General features: G+C 33.4%; 1 protein-coding gene across 1 annotated transcript in view; it reads left to right on the top strand.

The window, feature by feature from the left end:
• Positions 1-16059, top strand: part of LOC114636487 (zinc finger protein 501-like) — a 55420-nt gene extending 39361 nt beyond the window's left edge. Inside the window, exons 4-6 of the mRNA XM_028784559.1 lie at positions 8772-8898; positions 9509-9604; positions 14873-16059. Coding sequence (XP_028640392.1) covers positions 8772-8898; positions 9509-9604; positions 14873-16059 — 1410 coding nt within the window. The remainder of the gene's footprint in view (positions 1-8771; positions 8899-9508; positions 9605-14872) is intronic.
• The last annotated feature ends 4463 nt before the right edge of the window (positions 16060-20522 follow it).

The raw sequence follows: 20522 nt of genomic DNA, 5'->3' as shown, positions 1-20522 counted from the left end.
TATTATAGCAGTAATATTGACTTTTTCACTACTTTAGACATACTGATCCATCGGCATGAAAATCTTTTAATTTTCTGATATATTCTTCAGCTGCTTCTGCTTACAATAGAATATCTACACATAGCTTCTGGAAACCTCTCCTCCCAGTTGATTTTTGCTTCACATGATGGGTTTTCCAAAGTCTTCTTCCCAGTACAGTTTCAAGAGTGACTTCCAATTCCAGATCACCTCATTTCATCCGAAGTTTCAAATGGTTCCAATCAGGACTTCAGTTAAGGACTGAACTTTCTACCTACACATAGATTGCATAACAAAGCGAAAAGCTAACTTTGTTAGCTCTACTCAATTTATCTAATGTTCTACCCTGCCCCATCTTCACAGCTTATATATTATTTTGTTACCCTAATTCAGCAGTAAGAAGTTGATGGGAGTGGTCTTCCCTTTCACTTAGGTGTGGGTGTCTAGTTATGATTATTGTAAAAAGTATAGATTTTCATTTTAAGGGATAATTTGGAAATGGACAGGTAGGAAACTATTAAGTTCTAATTATAGTTCTCTAATTAGAGAACTTAGTCTCAAGTATTTCTTATTTTCCTTTCCTTTTCTCTCTTTCTTAGTTAAAATGAAGAAGATTGTAAAGAAAACAGAAGAATTGAGTAATATTATAATAAATTTTATATATATATATGGGAATGGAATACTTAATTTATCCTTAAACAAAACAATTTATAGCCAAAATCATACATTTATAAAAATCTTTATATTTTGATCAAGAATTGTAATTATAATTTGAAACATTGGTACAGAATTTATATATTGATAAAGGCTTAACTTATATTGGCATAATGTTTTGAACACTGATAAAACATTTAAAATTAATTTTGGTAATCTTAGATAGGCATTGTGCCTAAGCAATTTATTAAAGAAGACAAGAGTTAGACCCAGTCCTTCTAACAGCTGCTAGGAATATAAGTTAAATCAGACACTAAACTCATAATAATGTTAGATTCTGATTAAATACAATATATATTTTTGTAATATATATATTAATATATATATATGCATAAATACAAACATACATGCATACATACATACATACTTACATATTTACATACTTATATGATCTCTAAAAACATCAGAGACCCTTGGCATATGACATTTAAAATTATTTCATTATTAATAGACCTTTGACTAGGAGACATGTGCGATCCTGAAAGTACCCCCATCTAACTTCAAAGGAAATATTGAGTATCATTACCTTCATTTGGTATTGTATCAATTGTGGCATGCTAGTCATTTGATAAAATATACTCTAATTTCATCTACAGACAACATTCTGTGCAAAAAATTCCAACCGAATATGAGATAGTCAAATGCTAATCTCTGCCATGACAAGCTAAGCTAGTCCTTCATAATTCTTGCTTCACTTAAGGCCTGACAGATGGCTCTGGGACAGAATGTTGAAGACAGGTACTCTAACATTATACACAATATCAGGGACTTCCCAGGCAGCCAGCTGTTTCTACAAATTATATAAGTTTAGGAAGCTAAATTACTGTGCTTCCTACACATTCGGGTAATGTTAAATTAAGTCTCAGACCTCTGATGAAGTTGATAATTAGTTTTAGTCTCATAATTGACCTTGCTTTGTTTAACATTAAAGAAGATGTTCTAGATATGAAAGAATGGCTTTCAGATAGTATTTCAAGTTAAAATCAAACCTTATTGAGACATAGAACTGTACACTCTTTAAGTTAGTATAAATGATAGAATAATTTATCTTAATAGACAAATATGACAGACTAGATGATATAAGTATATATCATACCATACAATATAAATAATTATTACAATTATGTTCAATGTATATCTGAGTGAAGACAGCCTTATCATTGAACAAATAGGGAAAAATATAGCTGCTTATATTATGAATGCTAATTATGTTGTCAAAAATAAACCTGCCTACATTAGAGGATCTGCACATAGATTCTGGAAATCTGCTTCCATTTGGCTCTTATTGTTAAATAAAGAAATCAACAGCCAGTAGCTGTAGAGGAGAGATGGAATTGGGATTTTAGTATTTCCTTCATTTGGCACTGGGTTCCAACAGGAAGGCGATCCACCATGCCAAGAGGGAGATGAGGAGTGATGCTTTGCCTGAGAAGAGCAAAGGTCAGACATGCATTTGCACCATGTAAAGGAGCTGAGAAGGCAAGGGCTAGTTGGATAGAGGGCTATCCAACTGGCTCTAGAACAACTAAATAGGATGTAGAATTTAGTCAGTAATAATATGTAATTATTGATGAGAGGTGGATTAACTGCATGTAGGTTATACAGTAGCCCAGGTATTTAGGTTTTTAAGGCATATTAACATATAAATGTAGTATCTCTTTCCTTCTGAACCAAAATAATTGAGCCAGGATTTGAACCTACCATGGGAACTTATTTATTAATATTCATTTCCACACCTTATATATATTTTCTTATCATCAGGAAATACCTATTTTTGACATCTTCGTTTCAAAATTTAAAACATTTTTTTCTTTAGTTGTCTTATTACTCTATCTAGAATGTCAATTATTCTACTGAACAAATATGATGGTAGTAGGTATCCTTGTATTTTCCCTGATTTTAGTAGTGTTGATTTAATTTTCTACATTCAATTTGATGTTGGCTATTGGTTTGGTGTATATTGCTTTTTTTATGTTTAGGTGTGAGTCTTATATTCCTGATCTCTCTAAGCCTTTTAACAAGAAGAAATATTGTATATTTGTCAAAGGCATTCACAACATCTAATTAGATGATCATGTTGTTTTTGTATCAGTTTGTATATCTGATGAATTTATTGATAGATTTTTGTTGATTGAACCAACACTGCATCACTGGGATGAACCATACCTTATCATACTCGATGATTGTTTTGATGCATTTCTGGATTTGGTTTGTATTTTTTTTCTTTAATTATGTTTTACTGTCCAGATTTTATCTTGCTCCCAGTCCATTCTCTGACTGTTCCATATCCCACACTTCCTCCCTACCCAGCCAAGCTCACGTGAACCTGCTACTCTTTGGGACTACAGGTCTTTGAATTTTAGGTGTATCTTCTCTGACTGAACCCAGACCAGACAGTCCTCAGCTGTACACGTGTTGGGGGCCTCAGTGTCTGCTGTATGTTGCCTAGTTGGTGGCTCATTGTCTGAGAGATCACAGGGGTCCAGGGTAGAGTGCTGGTCTTCCTATAAGACTGTTCTAGTGAGCTTCTTCCAGCTTTTTCCTAATTCAACCAGAGGTGTCACATGCTTCTGACCATTGATATTTACATCTGACACTTTCAGCTGCTTTTTGGTCCTTTGAGAGAGTAGTCATGATAGGCCACTAGGAAAGAGCCTCTAACTCATTGGCACTGGGGAAAATTTTATAAACAGAACTCCAATGGGTCAAGTTCTAAGATCAAGAGTTGATAAATGTGACCTCATGAAACTGGAAAGCTTCTGTAATACAAATGACATAGCCAATAGAACAAATCAGCACCCTACAGATTGGTAAAAAAAAAATCTTTACTAGCCCCACATTCAATAGAGGACTAGTATCCAAAGTAAAAAACTCAAAAGGTAAGCACCAAGAAACTCAACAACTCAATAAAAAATTGGGTACAGAAATAAACAGAGAATTCACAACAGAGAAATCTCAGTTGGGTGATAATAACTTAATGAAATATTCAAAGTTCTTAGTGATCAGAGAAATGCAAATCAAAATGACCCTGAGATTCCACTTTACATCAATCAGCAAGGATAAGAACAAAAACTCAAGTGACAGGATATTTTGAGAAAGAAGAAAATTTTGTGATTGCTAGTGGGGTTGCAAACTTGTACAACCTCTCTGGAAATCAATCTAATGTTTCCCTAGAGAACTGGGAATAGATCTACTTGAAGAATCAAATATAGCACTCTTGGGCATATATTCAAAGGATGTTGCACTATGCCACAAGAGAACATATCTACTATGTTTATAGCAGCTGTATTTGTGATAGCCAGAAGCTAGAAACAACAGAGATGTCCTACAACAGAAGAATGGAAATAGGAAATGTCATTCATTTTCACAATGGAATACTATTCAGTTATTAAGAAAGAAGACAGCCTAAGTTATGCAGGCAAATGGATGGAATTAGAAAATATCATCCTGAGTGAAGCAACTCAGTCTCAAGAGAACATTGAACATATGTACTCACTAACAAGTAGTTTGTGAGTGTTTTAAACAGTAGCATCAATATTTAGAGGAGAAATTGGTTTGAAATTACCCTTCTTTGTAGATTTTTGTGTAGTTTAGGTTACAGAGAAATATTGTCCTCATAGGATGTGTTTGCCAATGATCTTTCTGTATCTGTTTTGTGAAATCATTTGAGGAATATTGGTATTAGTACTTCTATGGCAGAATGGCAGAATATTCCACCAAAACTATCTTGCAATGGATGTTTAATCATTTTGAAACTTTGAAGCAATGCTTCTATTTGCACACAGTCTATAAATGCCATTTTATAAGGTACATGGCCTTCATATAACTTTGGAAAGTGGTATCTGTCCAGATAATTAGTTATTTCATTATACATTTCCCTGTATTGTGGAATGTAGCCTTTAAATTAAAACACAATGATTCTGGGAATTTATTCCATGAACATTTTTAGGTACACATTTCATTTATTGATTAGCTTTTTTGTATGTTGGCTTTTTGTCTTAAAATTAATCTGGTGAAGGATTTCTATCTTATTCACTGTCTCAGAGAACCAGCCCTACATTTCAATGATTCTTTCTATTGCTTTCTTTCTCTATGTTTGATTTCATCCCTGAATTTGATTATTTTATTCCTTCTGCTCCTTTGTGTGTGTGTTTCTTTCTTCTTCTTCTTTGCCCTATGTTTTTCAGATATACTTTTGAATTGCTAGTATGCAAACTTTCTAAGTTTTTAATGGAGGCATTTAGTGCTTTGAATGACCCACTTAGAAGTGCTTTCATTGTGTCCTATTAATATGGGAAAGTTGAGACTTCATTCTTTTAATTTTTAAATGTCTTTTATTCATTTATTTCTTTCCTACCCAGAGATCATTGAGTATACAGTAGTTCAACTTCCATGAGTGTTTTGGACTTCTGGTCTTTCTGCTCTTGAGAATTCCAGCTTAAACCTGCTGTTGCATAATAAAATACAAGCTATTTGAAGTTTCTTTTGTATAGTGAGGCTTATTTGTGATCCACTACATGGACTATTTTGGAGAAAGTTCTATTTGGTGCTGAGAAGCAGGTATATTATTTAGTGTTTTGGTGAAACTTTTTGTAGATATTGGTTAGGCTCATTTGATTAATAAAAGCATTTAGTTTCATTATTCCTTCATTGAGTTTTCCTCTAGATGACCTGCTGATTGGTGAGGTTAAATCTTGAATTCTCCCACTAATAATGAATGGGGTTCTTTGTGCAGACCAATTTAGCAATATTTCTTGGACAACTGTGGGAACCCTTGTCTTTGGGACATTGAGATTCATAATTGGGAAAAATTAGGTAGATTTTTTTCTTTAATGAGGATGAAATATCCTTCCGTCTATCTGTAGATTAATTTTGCATGAAAATATGTTTTGTTAGATATTAGAATAGCTAATCCAGCTTGTTTCCAGAGTCTGCTTGCTTGGAAAATATTTGATCCAGTGTACATTTGCCTGGAAAACATTATTTCTAGCCCTTTACTCTGAGGTATTGTCTATTTTTATTCCAGAAGTGTGTTTCTTTTATGTAGCAGAGTCATAAGCCTGTTTTAGGATCCATTAATTTGTGTGTTTTTATTGGGAAATTGAATCAATGTTGTTCAGAGATAATAATGACCAGTGATTGTTAATTTCTATCATTTTCACATAGTTTCTCTCTTCCCCCCCCTCCCTACCCATCTCACTCTCTGAGGGTGTGGGTGTGCTTTTGTTTTCTGAGCTTTACATGTTTTGTTTTTGATGGTATAGAATTACTTATTGTCCCTCTCCTCTCTCCATGGGTGTAGTTTCCCTTAATGGAATGGAATTTTGCTTCTAGTATTTTCTGTAGAACAGAATTTGCGGACACATATTGTTTAATTTTGGATTTTTCTTGAAATATTTTGTTTTCTTCATTTATGGAGATTGAGAGTTTTGTTGTGTATAGTACTCTAGGTTGGCATCTGTAGTTTTTTAGAGGTTGCAATATATGTGTTCATACTCTTAAAGATTTAAGGGGCTATTTTGGGAATTTTGGTATAATTCTGATGAGTTTGCCTAGATGTTTTACCTTTCCACTCTAACTCCCCTCTCTTAATAATCTTTCTATGTTCTGTAGAATTAGTGATTTATTTCCTATGCAGTGGAAGGAATTTCATTTCAGATGCTGTTTAATTGGCGTTCAATAAGTTTGTTACATGTCTATAGGCATGTCTTTCATTTATTTGTGAAAGTTTTCTTCTATGATTTCATGGAAAATAATTTCTGTTCCTTGTCTAGAACTCTTCATGTTCATCTATTCCTATGATCTTTAACTTAATCCTTTTCATGGTATCCCAGATTTCTGGTATGTATCTGGTCAGGATATTTTAAATATAAGATATTCTTTCTTTGATGTATCCTATCATGTATCCTCAATGGTTAGTATTTACTGGAGGCAATTGCATGCAAAAATACTATCCAACTACTGAAGCAATGTGTTTCTATATCACAATGTATGCCTAATGAACTCATACACTTTATGAAATAGTACATTCTGTCATCCTTAAGCTGCAATCCTGTTTTACCGAGTTTTTGCCATTGTTGTCCCATGATTCTAAACAATTTTAAGTGTAGTATAATTTTTCCTAAGACAAAAGTATTTGCAGTATAGTTACTATTAATTGAAAAGTAGAAAGAAAATTTGAAATTTCTCTATGAACTAGACCTTCATCTTGCATTTCTGAAATTTCTGAACGTTTGCCTCATTGGCATAGAGCCTTAAAATGTGAGTATCATAGCAAAACGAAAGAGAAAATAAAGAAAAAGAAGCCTATGGAAAATTCCAATTAATCATTGAGACACAATTTAAGATCTTATTAGTACTTTCTGTAGATTGATAATAAATCATATGGGTGAGTTTTGCAGGTAAGCATAATGTCTCTCTTTGTGCTGTACCGTATATTCTTCATAGAAAGTAAATGACAAAGTTTTGGGTAGTAACTATGCTTTTAATATAACACTTTTTCAGCCTCTTATCAGCTCAAAGTTGTCAACATGGATGATATTGTTGGAGGTTGAATTTCAGCTGCTTTCACTGGCAGGTGAAGGTATTAGAATTGGTGCAGTGCTGTCATATTTACATGTGTAGTGTTTTTGATAATTAATCCAAAAGAATTCAACAAACTTTAAAAGGAAACAAATAAGAAAATATAATCATGATTCTCCCTTTAAAACAACTAAATCATGGTATGTTAGAATGGGAAATAGAATCCAAAAGTAATATCTTGTTGGAGACAATAGTGAGATAGGAATTGATTGCCTTGATTCTACTTGTCAGCAGGCAACTGTTTTGTTTACCAACTATCAGAAATAATTTCACCTGGGGTTACCTCACAGACAATGACCATTATTGCAAGTAGAGACTTTTTTTTTTTAATATATAAAGCACCTCAGGCAAAGGTAAAGCAAGCAAAGTGAGAATATCAATTTTAACTATGTTCAGCCTCCATTTTAAATTTCAGAATGTCTGTTAGTTATATAGGAGGTCACTACTGCTACATATCCAGTTCTATATGGAAATACACCGACTTCTGGAAAAACAGAACACCTGAAGGCAGTAAAGGATGTTTTTCCCCTTTTGCATATATAAACTCATGATCTCCAGGAAGTTTTCTGGCAGAAGGCAAGGAGTTGTGATTCCTGCTTTCCACACTTTAGTTTTATCAGGGACATGGAGGAGGATTGGCTGCCAATCAATAAATAGTTGCTTCCAGAAGGTGCAATTTTCATATAAAGTTTTGTGAGTCATTCCAATCTGAAGGAGAAACAAATGATGTGTTCTTCTCAGGTAAATGTGTGCATGGGTATGGGACATGATGACTGTTTTTACAGAAATAACCTCATTATTTTAACATCCAATCTTTCACTGTGCTAACTCACATTAACAGTAACAAAAATCTTTCATATTATTCTCTGTTTTAATTTTTCATAACAAGGTATACAACATATTATTTAATAAATATTTAATTTTATTACATATTAAATTATTTAATAAATGTATAGTACATAAATAATATATTGTATATTAAATTAAATTATAAATACATAATAAATCATTTATATAATAAGACTGAGAGCCTATTGCCATAGGTCTCAGCTTTTCTGCTGCTGCAACTCTTTAATACAATTCTCAGGTTGTATTGACACACACCGTATACTTATTTTCATTGCTGGTTCATAACCATATTGTTGCTACAGCTATGAATCATGCTATGAATTATGTAAATATCTTTGCTTTCTCGTGGCTTAGGAAACCACTGTTAGATCATTTAGGGAATTATGCCATTTGACCATGAAAAATGTCAATATCCACAGGTTAAGAAATGCTAGACTATTGGATTTTTGCAGAGAAGTCAAATATTCTGTCTCTCAGATCATAAGTCATCAAAAATTACTATTAGTTACTGATAACATAAAAATTCACATAGTTAACTAATCCTTTCTTGGGACAAATATAGAACTTAGCCAATAGATATGAAGGCAAATGGTTCATTTTAATTTCAGGGTCTATTGCGATTCATTGATGTGGCTATAGAGTTCTCTAAGGAGGAGTGGGAATGTCTCAATTCTGCTCAGAAGGCTTTGTACAGAGATGTCATGTTGGAGAATTACAATAACCTGGTTTCTGTGGGTAAGAATATCTATATTTCATAATTTCTACTTCACCTAAGAAATTACTAAAACTTCTTTTAATATTTGCATCTGGCCTTCACTAATAATAGGTATTGATTAGTGATATTTACAGTTAATATATTACGTACATTTTTCTTGATTTTACATTTGAACTTAGGATCATTCAATCTTAGTTACTTATTCTTAGGCAGATATTAGCATTAATATGTGAATCCACTTTGACTTCCACAGTTGTCTTTAATCAATGTGATAATTTTAAAAAGGTGTTCAGAATTTTAAACAGAGTTGAGCTAGGACGAGCCTAAAACATTTTAGAAAAAAGTGGCTATAAAAATCATTCATGCCGCCGGGCGGTGGTGGCGCACGCCTTTAATCCCAGCACTTGGGAGGCAGAGATAGGCGGATTTCTGAGTTCGAGGCCAGCCTGGTCTACAGAGTGAGTTCCAAGACTGCCAGAACTACACAGAGAAACCCTGTCTCGAAAAACCAAAAAAAAAAAATCATTCATGCATATTTTAACTCTCCTTCATGTTACATGTATGACACATTCCTATCCAAGTACCCAGATACATTCACTAGTATACTGTTATGTATATTTGAATATACAGGTGTTGCACTTTCAAAACCAGAGGTAATCATCTGTCTTGAAGAAAAAAAAGAGCCCTGGATTGTTGATCAAGAGAAGACAGTAGGACAAGAACAAGGTAATCTGAAAATAAATAATATGTGATGTGATAATTCTAAATCAAGGATCAATCTAGTCCTGAAATGTGGTTATTATTTTACCTTAAATCAATCTTACATACAGATTATTCCTAAGTGTTTCAGAGTAAGTAACAAAAAAATGTAAACCATGGCCGTTATTTGATTTTTGCCTTATATTATCTCAATAGTGGTAGTTTGAAATATAGTATGTAATATCTGTTTTACAAAGTAGAATAAGATTATTCTGTATTTTAATTGCTATCATTATTTTTCAGTTGCACGTATATGAGAAGTATATTTGAATTATTATTATTATTATTATTATTAAAGAATTTTATAAAATATATTTTGCTCATATTTTTCTTTCTTTTCTCTCCACCCCAAGACTATTTCCACTTCTAACACTAATTCAATATCTTAGTTTCTCTGTCTGTTTATGTTCTTCTCTCTCTCTCTCTCTCTCTCTCTCTCTCTCTCTCTCTCTCTCTCTTTCCCTCTGTCACAATCTTACTCTCAAAAGAAAAAAAAATGTGAAAGCCAAAATATGTATTTAAACATAGAATTAGATTTGTACTGATAACTCTTTGTGAAGATAATCCATGAAATATAATTAATAGAACTAATATTACATCATAGATTAAAACTTATTTTCCTGCTCCAAGAAATTATGAACTTTGGATTGGTACTTATATCGTGGGACATTTTCTACACTCTTTCTCCTTTTTAAAGCTGGGGTCTTATCTCACTGAGCATGTCCTGGTCTGTTGAATGTTAACATATTCTCAGTGAGTTTATATAGATAGTAACCTTGTAGTGTCAGTGAATGCTATTTAGCATCATTAATTACATCTGGCCTATACAATTCTTTTGTCTTATGTTTTGTGTTGGTCCATGAGCATTGATAGGAGGGGTGTGAAAAAATAAGTACATAAGACTGAATTCTCCAACGTCTCTCAGTTTCTTCATTTTTCAAGTTGTTAAGCTTTTTTTTCCATGTTAAGCTTTTTTATTGAAGATTGACTGATGCAAAGACCTACTGGAAAGCAATATATTTCTAGGAGTCATATTGTTGTGATTTTTATTTGTAGGATTATTCATATATTTCAATACAGGGCCCAGGACCTGTTTAGTCTTAGATTATTGGCCTCATAAACAGTTTCAATTATGGGTATTAATTTAAAAATCCACCATACTGTCAATAAACCTGTAGTAAATACTGTCAATGCATTTATGGAATAATTTGTACCAGTACGCATATCTTATATGAATATCAACTTCGACATCACAAAATCGATTAATGATAAAGAATAATAATTAATTTTGTCCTCCTAGAGAAAAGTAGCACCTGAAAATACTATGAATACAAGTCAGTAAGAAAGAAATATCTGGTTTAATATTCTACTAAATATTTCTTATGCTTTATGTATATACTTTCTCTGACAGTAGACACCCTCAGATTTGAATGAAAATAAATATGTTTGGAATTACTGTGATATTTCAGTGGAATATAACTCAAAAACTTACAACTCACTGCTTGTAGTATTTGCAATGTGTACAGACATGTGATATGTAGCTTTTCATTGACCATTGTAATTTGTGGCAATGGCATTTAAACTGTCTTTCATAAGCACATATGTTAGGAAGCTTGTGTGACAGTAGTTGTCCATATGGCATTCATAGATGCTTATTAAAAGTTGTGAACCAGAGAAATAGTACAGAATTTAGAGCTGGTTGCATTTTAACATATGAATTGAGTTCAATTTCCAGAAGCCAACTAGTGGAAAACTATACTCTAAAGGATTTGCTGACTACATTTATACCTATGCATACAACACACAAACACACACACACACACACACACACACACACACACACACACACACACATATATATATATATATATATATATATATAATTTTATATTTGTAAAACTTTAAAATTGGACCTAGTATGTTACTACTCTTCTTTATGTTTCCTCTCCTCTATTGTATGCACCATCTCATGGTGTAGTCTTGAGCATATTTCTTTTGTCTTCTGTGAAAAGCAAACAAGTATATTCAGGTCCCTAACTAGCTACACAGATATTCTAAATATAACAGATATAGCCATATCTTAAAAAGCTAAATTAGCCCATGAAATTAAGCTTGCATTGGTTGTTTTCTTACAGTTCCGCATTCATATTGATTGTTCCTATCTTCATCCATTTATCTAAAAATTCCTTAAAACAAAAAGTAATGAAAAATTTCAATGAATTTAAAAACTCTTTAATTTTTTATTTCTTCCTTGACTTAATGGACATTGAATTAAGAATTATTCTGTTTTTCTGTTTTTGAAACCTAGCATTAATTCATGGTGCTATAAAAATATACAAGGGCTTATTTCAGTTTTCTTATATTTAATGATGCATAATATGTGACAAAGTATATGGTCAATTTTGGGGAAGGTCATTGAACTGCTAAGAAGAATATACTTTATTTTGTGTTCGGGTGAAATGTTCTGTACAAGTCTGTTAGGTCCCTGTGATTCATAATGTCTGTTAATTTGTTTTCCTTATGTGTCTATTGCTGAGAGAAGGGTGTTGGAAACTCCCACTATTATTGTGTTGTGTTCATTGTATGTTTGGAGCTTAGTAATGGTTCTTTTATGAATGAGGGTTCATTTGTGGTGTAAAAGTTCAGAATTGAGACTTCACCTGGTAGATTACTCCTGTTATACATATAAAGTGTTCCCCATCTGTTCTGATCATTTTGCTTGAATATCTCTTTAATTAGATATAGGAATGGCTACTCCAGTTTGTTTCTTGTGTTTATTTGCTTAGAACAACTTTTTATCAAGAACTATCCTCTAATGTAATGGTTGTCTTTGTTCCTGAGTTTTGTTTGTTTGTTTTTTATTTTAAACAACAAAATGATGGATCCTGGACACATATCCATACATTTTGTCTGTTGATTTTTTTTAAATTGGGAAATTCCATCCATTTATATTGACAGATATTAGTGAGGAATTATTTTTAATATCTGTCTTTTTTATATAGGTTTGCAATATGTATGTGTGTGCTTACGTATGTCTGTGTGTTTGTTTTAATCTTATTTTGCTTTTCCTGGTGTGAATTATTTATTTCTTGGCTTTCTTGGGGGGTGTATTTACCCTTCTAGTGCTTGAGTTACACTCACACTATTATTTATAGTGTTGGATTAATAGAAATTTTTATTGTATTTGCTTTGCTTATGAATTTTGCTGGCTATTTCTTCGATGGTAAGTTAATGTTTGGGGGTATATAGGTTCTTCTCTGATATCTGCAGTATCATATGTTTAGGCTCTTCCAGCTTTTAGATTATTGGTTGAGAAGTCCGGTGTAATTGTGGTCAGTTCGTCTTTATATGTCTTTTAGCCTTTTTCTCTGGCAGCATTTTGTATTCTTCCTTTTGTAAAGTACGTTTAGTCTTTTGGATATTATACTAGGAGGATTTAATTTTGGATCCAATCTATTTGGTGTTCTGTAAACTTCATGTGTATTTAAACTATATCTTTCGTTAGAATAGAAAGTTTTTCTTTCATTATTTTGTAGTAAATATTTTCTCAGACTTTAAGCTGGGAATTGTCTCTTTCTTCTACTCATATTTTTTTGAGGTTTGGGCTTTTCATACTTTTCCAAATTTTCTGAAAATATGGTGTTAGTAATATTTTAGACTTGGAATTTTCTTTATCCAATTTGTCTTCTTCTATCACATATTCTACATCTGAGATTTTCTCTTGCATATCTGTTATTTGCTTTGTGATACATGTATATAAAATACCTGTTCTCTTCCCTAGGTTAGCCAGTTTCAGTTTTGTTCATTGTTTCTATTTTTCTTGTAAGACTATGAACATGATTATTCATCCATTTTATCCATCTGATTGTATTTTCCTGTATTTCTTAGTGTTTATTTATTTTCTTTTTAAGGACATCTACAAATAGGATTGTATTTTCTAGTACTTTAAGGATTTATTCATTTTCTAAATAATCTCTATCATCTTCACCTCATGAAATTTAAGGCCATTTTCTTGCAAATAAGTTTTGCTAGTTTATACAGGGTTTTCTAATTTATGAAGTGTTTGTAAGTATGTACAGAATTACACAATAGTTATATTTTGTTTTCTTGTTTTGAAATAGTGCCCTGGGCATTGTTGAATATGTTCTTTCCATGGCTTTAGCCATCTGGTTGTTCCTGGTATTGGAATTCCTGGTAGTCACTGATGACTGCAGTCTGTGGGATTTGAGGTAGAGTTGTGTTGCCACTTGTGGGAGCAGCATTCTAGAGTTACTGGCCGAGGAGTTACTGCCTCATGGCTTCAAACTTCTGTTTGCTCAGGAAATGAACTGTCCTCAAGAGATACAGACAAAGGTAGTGATTTCTGATGGCTACAAGAATCTGGGATCACAAGTAGCTATGTGTACTAGAAGATGCATCATGAGATGTATGGGGCAGATCTCTTCTGTTGTACTTGCCAGGGAACCTGTTTTGCAGAGGTTTAGGGAGTGGTGATTTCATATGATTGGGCTGGTTGGCAGCTGGTATCCAAAGATACAGACAGAGCTGTCTACCAAAGAATGATGTGTAGATCAGAGATTCATTAATGTATTTCAAGCAAAGTGTTTGACTTTTTAAATATTACTTTCAGAATATCATACTTTAATTTGAAATATACTTTTATATATGAGTATAGTATAAAAGTTGATTTAATTAAAATATGATATTTAACATGACTAGAATTTCTCAGGATTACAAGGAATTTCTCTGTCAGTGATTTTTCTATATGATTTGAGAACAGTTTTAAATCTTCATGTCTCATGTGCCTCACATGATTTTTGATTAATACACTTAGGATTTTATTATGTTTCTTTCTTAAAAATAATCTTTGTGATGTTAAAACTACTAATTAATCTTTGACTAGGTTTCATTTCTTAAATGACTATTGTAGTTCTTTATTTCTGTCATTGTTTTCTTCAAGTTATTTGAAAGATGATTTGTGTCCATATTAATAATTGAGTGTCAAAATGAAGAGGAAAAATTGCTCTAGAGTGATAGTTAAAAAAATATTGCTTCAAGTACTTTAATATTTTGAATAATTGCTGATGATTTTTGTATATATTTGAAAATTTTTCATGAAATGGGTTTTAAAATTAGAGAGGGATAATATAAAGAATATTAAAGGAATTATTTTCAAGGATCTAACATGTGATAAATTCTTGAATTTCTATTCATGTATATTTCCATATTTTTCAGGCCATAAAGGAGAAGGCACCCAGAGCGCCAGAGTATTTACCCAGTCACCAAATATTCAAGCTCACCAAAGCATCCATAAAAGAGGCAAACCTTGCAATTATAATGAATGTGGAAATTCAGTCAACTGTTCCTCAAGGCTTAAAGTTCACCACAGAAACCATACTGGAAACAAACCTTACAAATGTAATGAATGTGGAAGTTCCTTCACACATTTCTCAAGTCTTAGAGTTCACCACAGAATCCATACAGGAGACAAACCTTACAAATGTAATAAGTGTGGTAAATCATTTACAAATTTCTCAAATTTTCAAGTTCACTACAGAATTCATACTGGTGAGAAACCTTACAAATGTAATGAATGTGGGAAATCCTTTAAACAGTCCTCAGATCTTAAACTTCACTATAGAATCCATACTGGAGACAAACCTTACAAATGTAGTGAATGTGGGAAATCTTTCAGCCAATCCTCAAGTCTTAGAGTTCACCTAAGAATCCATAGAGGAGACAAATCTTACAAATGTTATAAGTGTGGTAAATCATTTACACAGTACTCACATTTTCAAGTTCACTACAGAATCCATACTGGGGAGAAACCTTACAAATGTAATGAATGCGGGAAATCATTCAGCTGTTCCTCAAGTCTTAGAGTTCACCACATAATCCATACAGGAGACAAACCTTACAAATGTAATAAGTGTAGTAAGTCATTTACAGAGTCCAGACAACTTGATATTCACTACAGAATTCATACTGGTGAGAAACCTTACAAATGTAATGAATGTGGGAAATCCTTTAAACAATCCTCAGATCTTAAAATTCACTACAGAATCCATACTGGAGACAAGCCTTACAAATGTAGTAAGTGTGGTAAATCATTTACACAGTCCTCACAACTTAAGGTACACTACAGAATCCATACCGGTGAGAAACCTTACAGATGTAATGAATGTGGGAAATCCTTCACCCGTTCTTCAAGTCTTAAAGATCACCACAGAATCCATACAGGAGACAAACCTTACAAATGTAATAAGTGTGGTAAATCGTTTACAAATTTCTCAAATTTTCAAGTTCACTACAGAATTCATACTGGTGAGAAACCTTACAGTTGTAATGAATGTGGGAAATCCTTCACACATTTCTCAACTCTCAGAGTTCACCACCGAATTCATGTAGGAGACAAACCTTAGAAATACAATAACCATGGTAAATAATTTGCATGGTTCTCACATCTTCAAGGTTACTACAGAATCCATTCTAGAATTGAACACTACAAATATAATGTGGCAAATCTTTTATCTGATATTAATCTCTCTAAGGTCATCAAAGTACCCATACTGGAAAGCAATCTTATAGGTGTAATGAATGCAGGTAATCCTATTCCTTACCCTCAAATTTTCAGTCTCAGCATAGAATCCATACAGGAGACAAACCTGAAAAATGTGGTAGCAGTGGTCATTTATTTCCAAAGTCCTCAACTCTTTAGCTTTATCACTAGAATCCATCCTGGTGACAAACCTTTCAAATATAGTGAATGTTGCAAATCCTTTACTCTGTATTCAAAAATTCATGGTAACCACAGAATCTGTATTGAAAATAAATCATTACCAATGTAAAGAATGTGGAAAATCCTACACTCAGAAATCATATTTGCCAACCAAATTTAGCATTCATACCAGAGTCAAACTTTACAAGTGTCAAGACTATGGCAAATCATGTATCACAAGCTCAATCCTTAGACCATAAACAAGATCCATGCAAGAGACTAAGATGATAGGTAATTAAACTTATAGTACTCATACAGAATTCTGTTATTTACAAGTAGAATTGTATTCATAAGTATTTAAATAATGGTGAAACCTTACTCATTATCAGGGAACTACCAAAGAAAAGACCTACATTTCATTAGGAATTCCAAACATTTTACTTTAAAACAGCTTATATTCATATTAAGTATTTTTTGGAAAAAATGAGAATAAATGTTCACCCAGTAGTAATATGACATCATTAATTAATAATCATATAGAATTTCTGTTCTAACAAATTAAAGAAATAGTATTTAAAAATGCAAGGATTTAATCAAGGAAAATTTTAATTACTATCCTAATTAAAATCAGTTCATTGTGTTCTGTATATTATAGTAGGGTAGAATATTGACATTTGTGAGATAAATTTTATGTGTAGGTTATTGTGTTGTTAGTGTTTGAACTTTTCATAGGCTATATATTATAAGTACTTTTAAAACTCAAACTAATCCCTTCTTTGTCATAATAACCAATAAATATATTACAACTGCCTTCTATAAATCCAGCCTTGGTTTGATTAGTGTTCATTTTACTTTATTCTGGGATGGTACCATTCTTATTCTACATTTACTCATTGATAAAACCAACAGAATCATGTCTCTAAAAATTAATTTAATTACTTTAGAAATGCCAAGACAGAAATTAAGAATTGTATATATCATAAGCAGAGAAAACCTGAAGTTTTCTCAGTGTTTGTGGTGTGTGTGTGTGTTTTATGGTTAATATCACTGTCATTTCACGGAACATAACTTCAAGTATATGAAAAAGTACCAAGTTGACCCATTGTTGGGTGATAAGATTGAGAAATTTAGAGAAAAAATTCTCCGGCACACATTTTGATATTCATTGTATGTGCTGAACATAGTCCACTATACAATTATCCCACATAAAAGTTATATTCAAAACATTTCTTCCTAGAGAAGTATTTTGACACAAGAGTCAGATCTATTATTGGAAACATGTAGAAAATGACAATTTTAGAACAAATTTCTTTTTAAACAAGAAAGAAATACTTTGAATCTTTTAATTGAATAGTAATATTTTCATTAAGGGTGAAAATTGCAGGTGAAGTAAGTATTGATTATTATATCAGTAAGACTTCATAAATAACTTTTTATAAATATAGACAAAAAGAAGTTCATCAAAAATGTAAGCTATACTTAAGGATGAAAATTGCCTGTGCAGTAATTACTAATTTTTTCCCCTTACCCCATCCCCCACCAACCCAGGAACTCCCCATCCTCTTACCCCTCCTCCTTCTTCTCCTTGGATGTAACCCCTTCCTACCCTCCCCACTCCCACTTCCCCACCCTCAAAATTCCCACCCCCTGGGGCGTCCAGCCTTCATGAGATCAAGGATCTCATCTTCCACCTGTGCCCTGCAGGGCCCTCCACTCTTACATATTCAGCTGAAGCCCTGTATCCCTCCATAAGTGCTCCCAGGCTGGTGGTTAGGACCCTGGGAGCTGGGGTTGGTTGGTATTGTTGCTCTCCTCATGGTGCCACAAACCCTTTCAGCATCTTCAGTCCTGACTCTAACTCCTCCATTGAGAACCTCATGATCAGTTCAATGGCTAGTTGTGAGCATCTGCCTCTGAATACGTCAGACTCTTGAAGGCCTCTGAGGAGACATCCATATCAGCCCCTTATCAGCATGCACTTCCTGAATTCCACATCAGCATCTACCTTTGGTGACTGCACATGGGATGGATACTCAGGTGGAAAGGTCTTCAAATGGCCCCTCCTTCAGTTTCTGTCCCTCACTTTGTCTCCATATTTGCTCCCTTGAGTATTTTGTTGCTCCTTCTAAGAAGAACTGAATCACCTCCACTTGGTCTTCCCTTTTTATGAGCTTCATGTGGCCTGTGAGTTGCATCTTGGGCATTTCAAGGTTCTGGGCTAATATCCTCTAATCAGTGAGAGAATACCATGTGTGTTCTTTTGTGATTGGCATGCTTCACTCAGAATGATAATTTCTAGTTCCATCCATTTACCTAGGAACCTCTCGAATTCATTGTTTTTAATTGCTGAGTAATAATCCATTGTATAAATATACCACATTTTTTGAATCCATTCCTCAGGTGAAGGAAATCTGGGTTCTTTCCAGCTCCTGGCTATTATAAATAAAGCTGCTATGAACATACTTGAGCATATGTCCTTGTTATATGTTTGAGCATCTTCTGGGTATATGCCTAGGAGTGGTATAGCTGGATCCTCAGGTAATGCTATGTCCAATTTTCTGAGGAACCGCCAGATTGATTTCCAAAGTGGTTGCACCTTCTTGCAGTCCCACCAACAATGGAGGAGCATTCCTCTTTCTCCACACCCTCGCCAGCATCTACTATCACCTGAGTTTTTAATCTTAGCCATTCTGACTGGTGTGAGATGGAATCTCAGAGTTGTTTTGATTTGCATTTCCCTGATGACTAAGGACACTGAACATTTCTTTAGGTGCTTCTCGGCCATTCGAGTTTCTTCCATTGAAAATTCTTTGTTAAGCTCTATACCCAATTTTTTAATAGGGTAATTTGGTTGTCTGGAGTCTACTTTCTTGAGTTCTTTGTATATATTGGATATTAGCCCTCTATCAGATGTAGGATTGGTAAAGATCTTTTCCCAATTTGTTGGTTGTCGTTTTGTCCTATTGACAGTGTCCTTTGCCTTACAGAAACTTTGCAATTTTATGAAGTCCCATTTGTCAATTCTTGATCTTAGAGCTTATGCCTTTGGTGTTCTGTTCAGGAACTTTTCCCCTGTGCCCAAGTATTCGAGGGTCTTCCCCATCTTCTCTTCTATTAGTTTCAGTGTATATGGTTTTATGTGGAGGACAATTGCCAGCCCAGATTACTATGCCCAGCAAAACTCTCAATTACTATAGATGGTGAAACCAAGATATTCCATGACAAAACCAAATTTGCACAATATCTTCCCACAAACCCAGCACTTCAAAGGATAATTGATGGAAAACGCCAACACAAGGAGGGAAACTACAACCTAGAAAAAGCAAGGAAGTAATCTTCCAACAACCCCAAAAGAAGATAACTATACAAACATAACTTTACCTCTAATAACAAAAATAACAGGAAGCCACAATCATTTTTCCTTAATATCTCTTAACATCAATGGTCTCAATTCCCCAATAAAAAGACGCAGACTATCAGACTGGATACACAAACAAGACCCAGAATTTTGCTGCATACAAGAAACGCACCTCAGTGACAAAGACAGACACTACCTCAGAATAAAAGGGTGGAAAACAATTTTCCAAGCCAATGGTCCCAAGAAACAAGCTGGAGTAGCCATTCTAATATCAAATAAAATCGACTTTCATCCAAAATTAATCAAAAAAGATAAGGAAGGACTCTTCATACTCATCAAAGGAAAAATCTACCAAGGTAAGTACTAATTTATTATATCATTAAGTCTTTATAAATAATATTTTATGAATATAGACAAAAAGAAGTTTATCAAAAATATAAACTGTACTTAGAATTGTGTCTTTCACAATTCCATCCAGAGAGTTTTTGGAACTCCAGGAGAGAACTGTCTTGAAAAATAGCTGTCTAAAATCTGTCTCCAGCAGAACATAGGAAATCAGCCTATAATTCATGATTTGATGTTGAGTAATTCATTCATTATTGCCAGATAACTCTTGCTCAAATTGCCTCTGCAAGCCGAGGCTTCAGTAATTTCCTTACATCCTAAATCCTGTGTCCTTCCTTGTCCCCCCTCATATTTTTCTTTTATCAGATGTACATTTAGGGAAGATCATTTCCAAATCTGTTGGCTGTTGTTTTGTCCTATTGCCAGTGTTCTTTACCTTAGACAAGAATTCATTACACTTTCCT

The sequence above is a fragment of the Grammomys surdaster genome, unplaced genomic scaffold, assembly GCF_004785775.1.
Source record: "Grammomys surdaster isolate TR1022 unplaced genomic scaffold, NIH_TR_1.0 124271, whole genome shotgun sequence".
NCBI classification, from domain to species: Eukaryota; Metazoa; Chordata; class Mammalia; order Rodentia; family Muridae; genus Grammomys; species Grammomys surdaster.
Note: the sequence above shows the minus strand (reverse complement) of the source record. Positions and strands in the feature narration are given on the sequence as shown.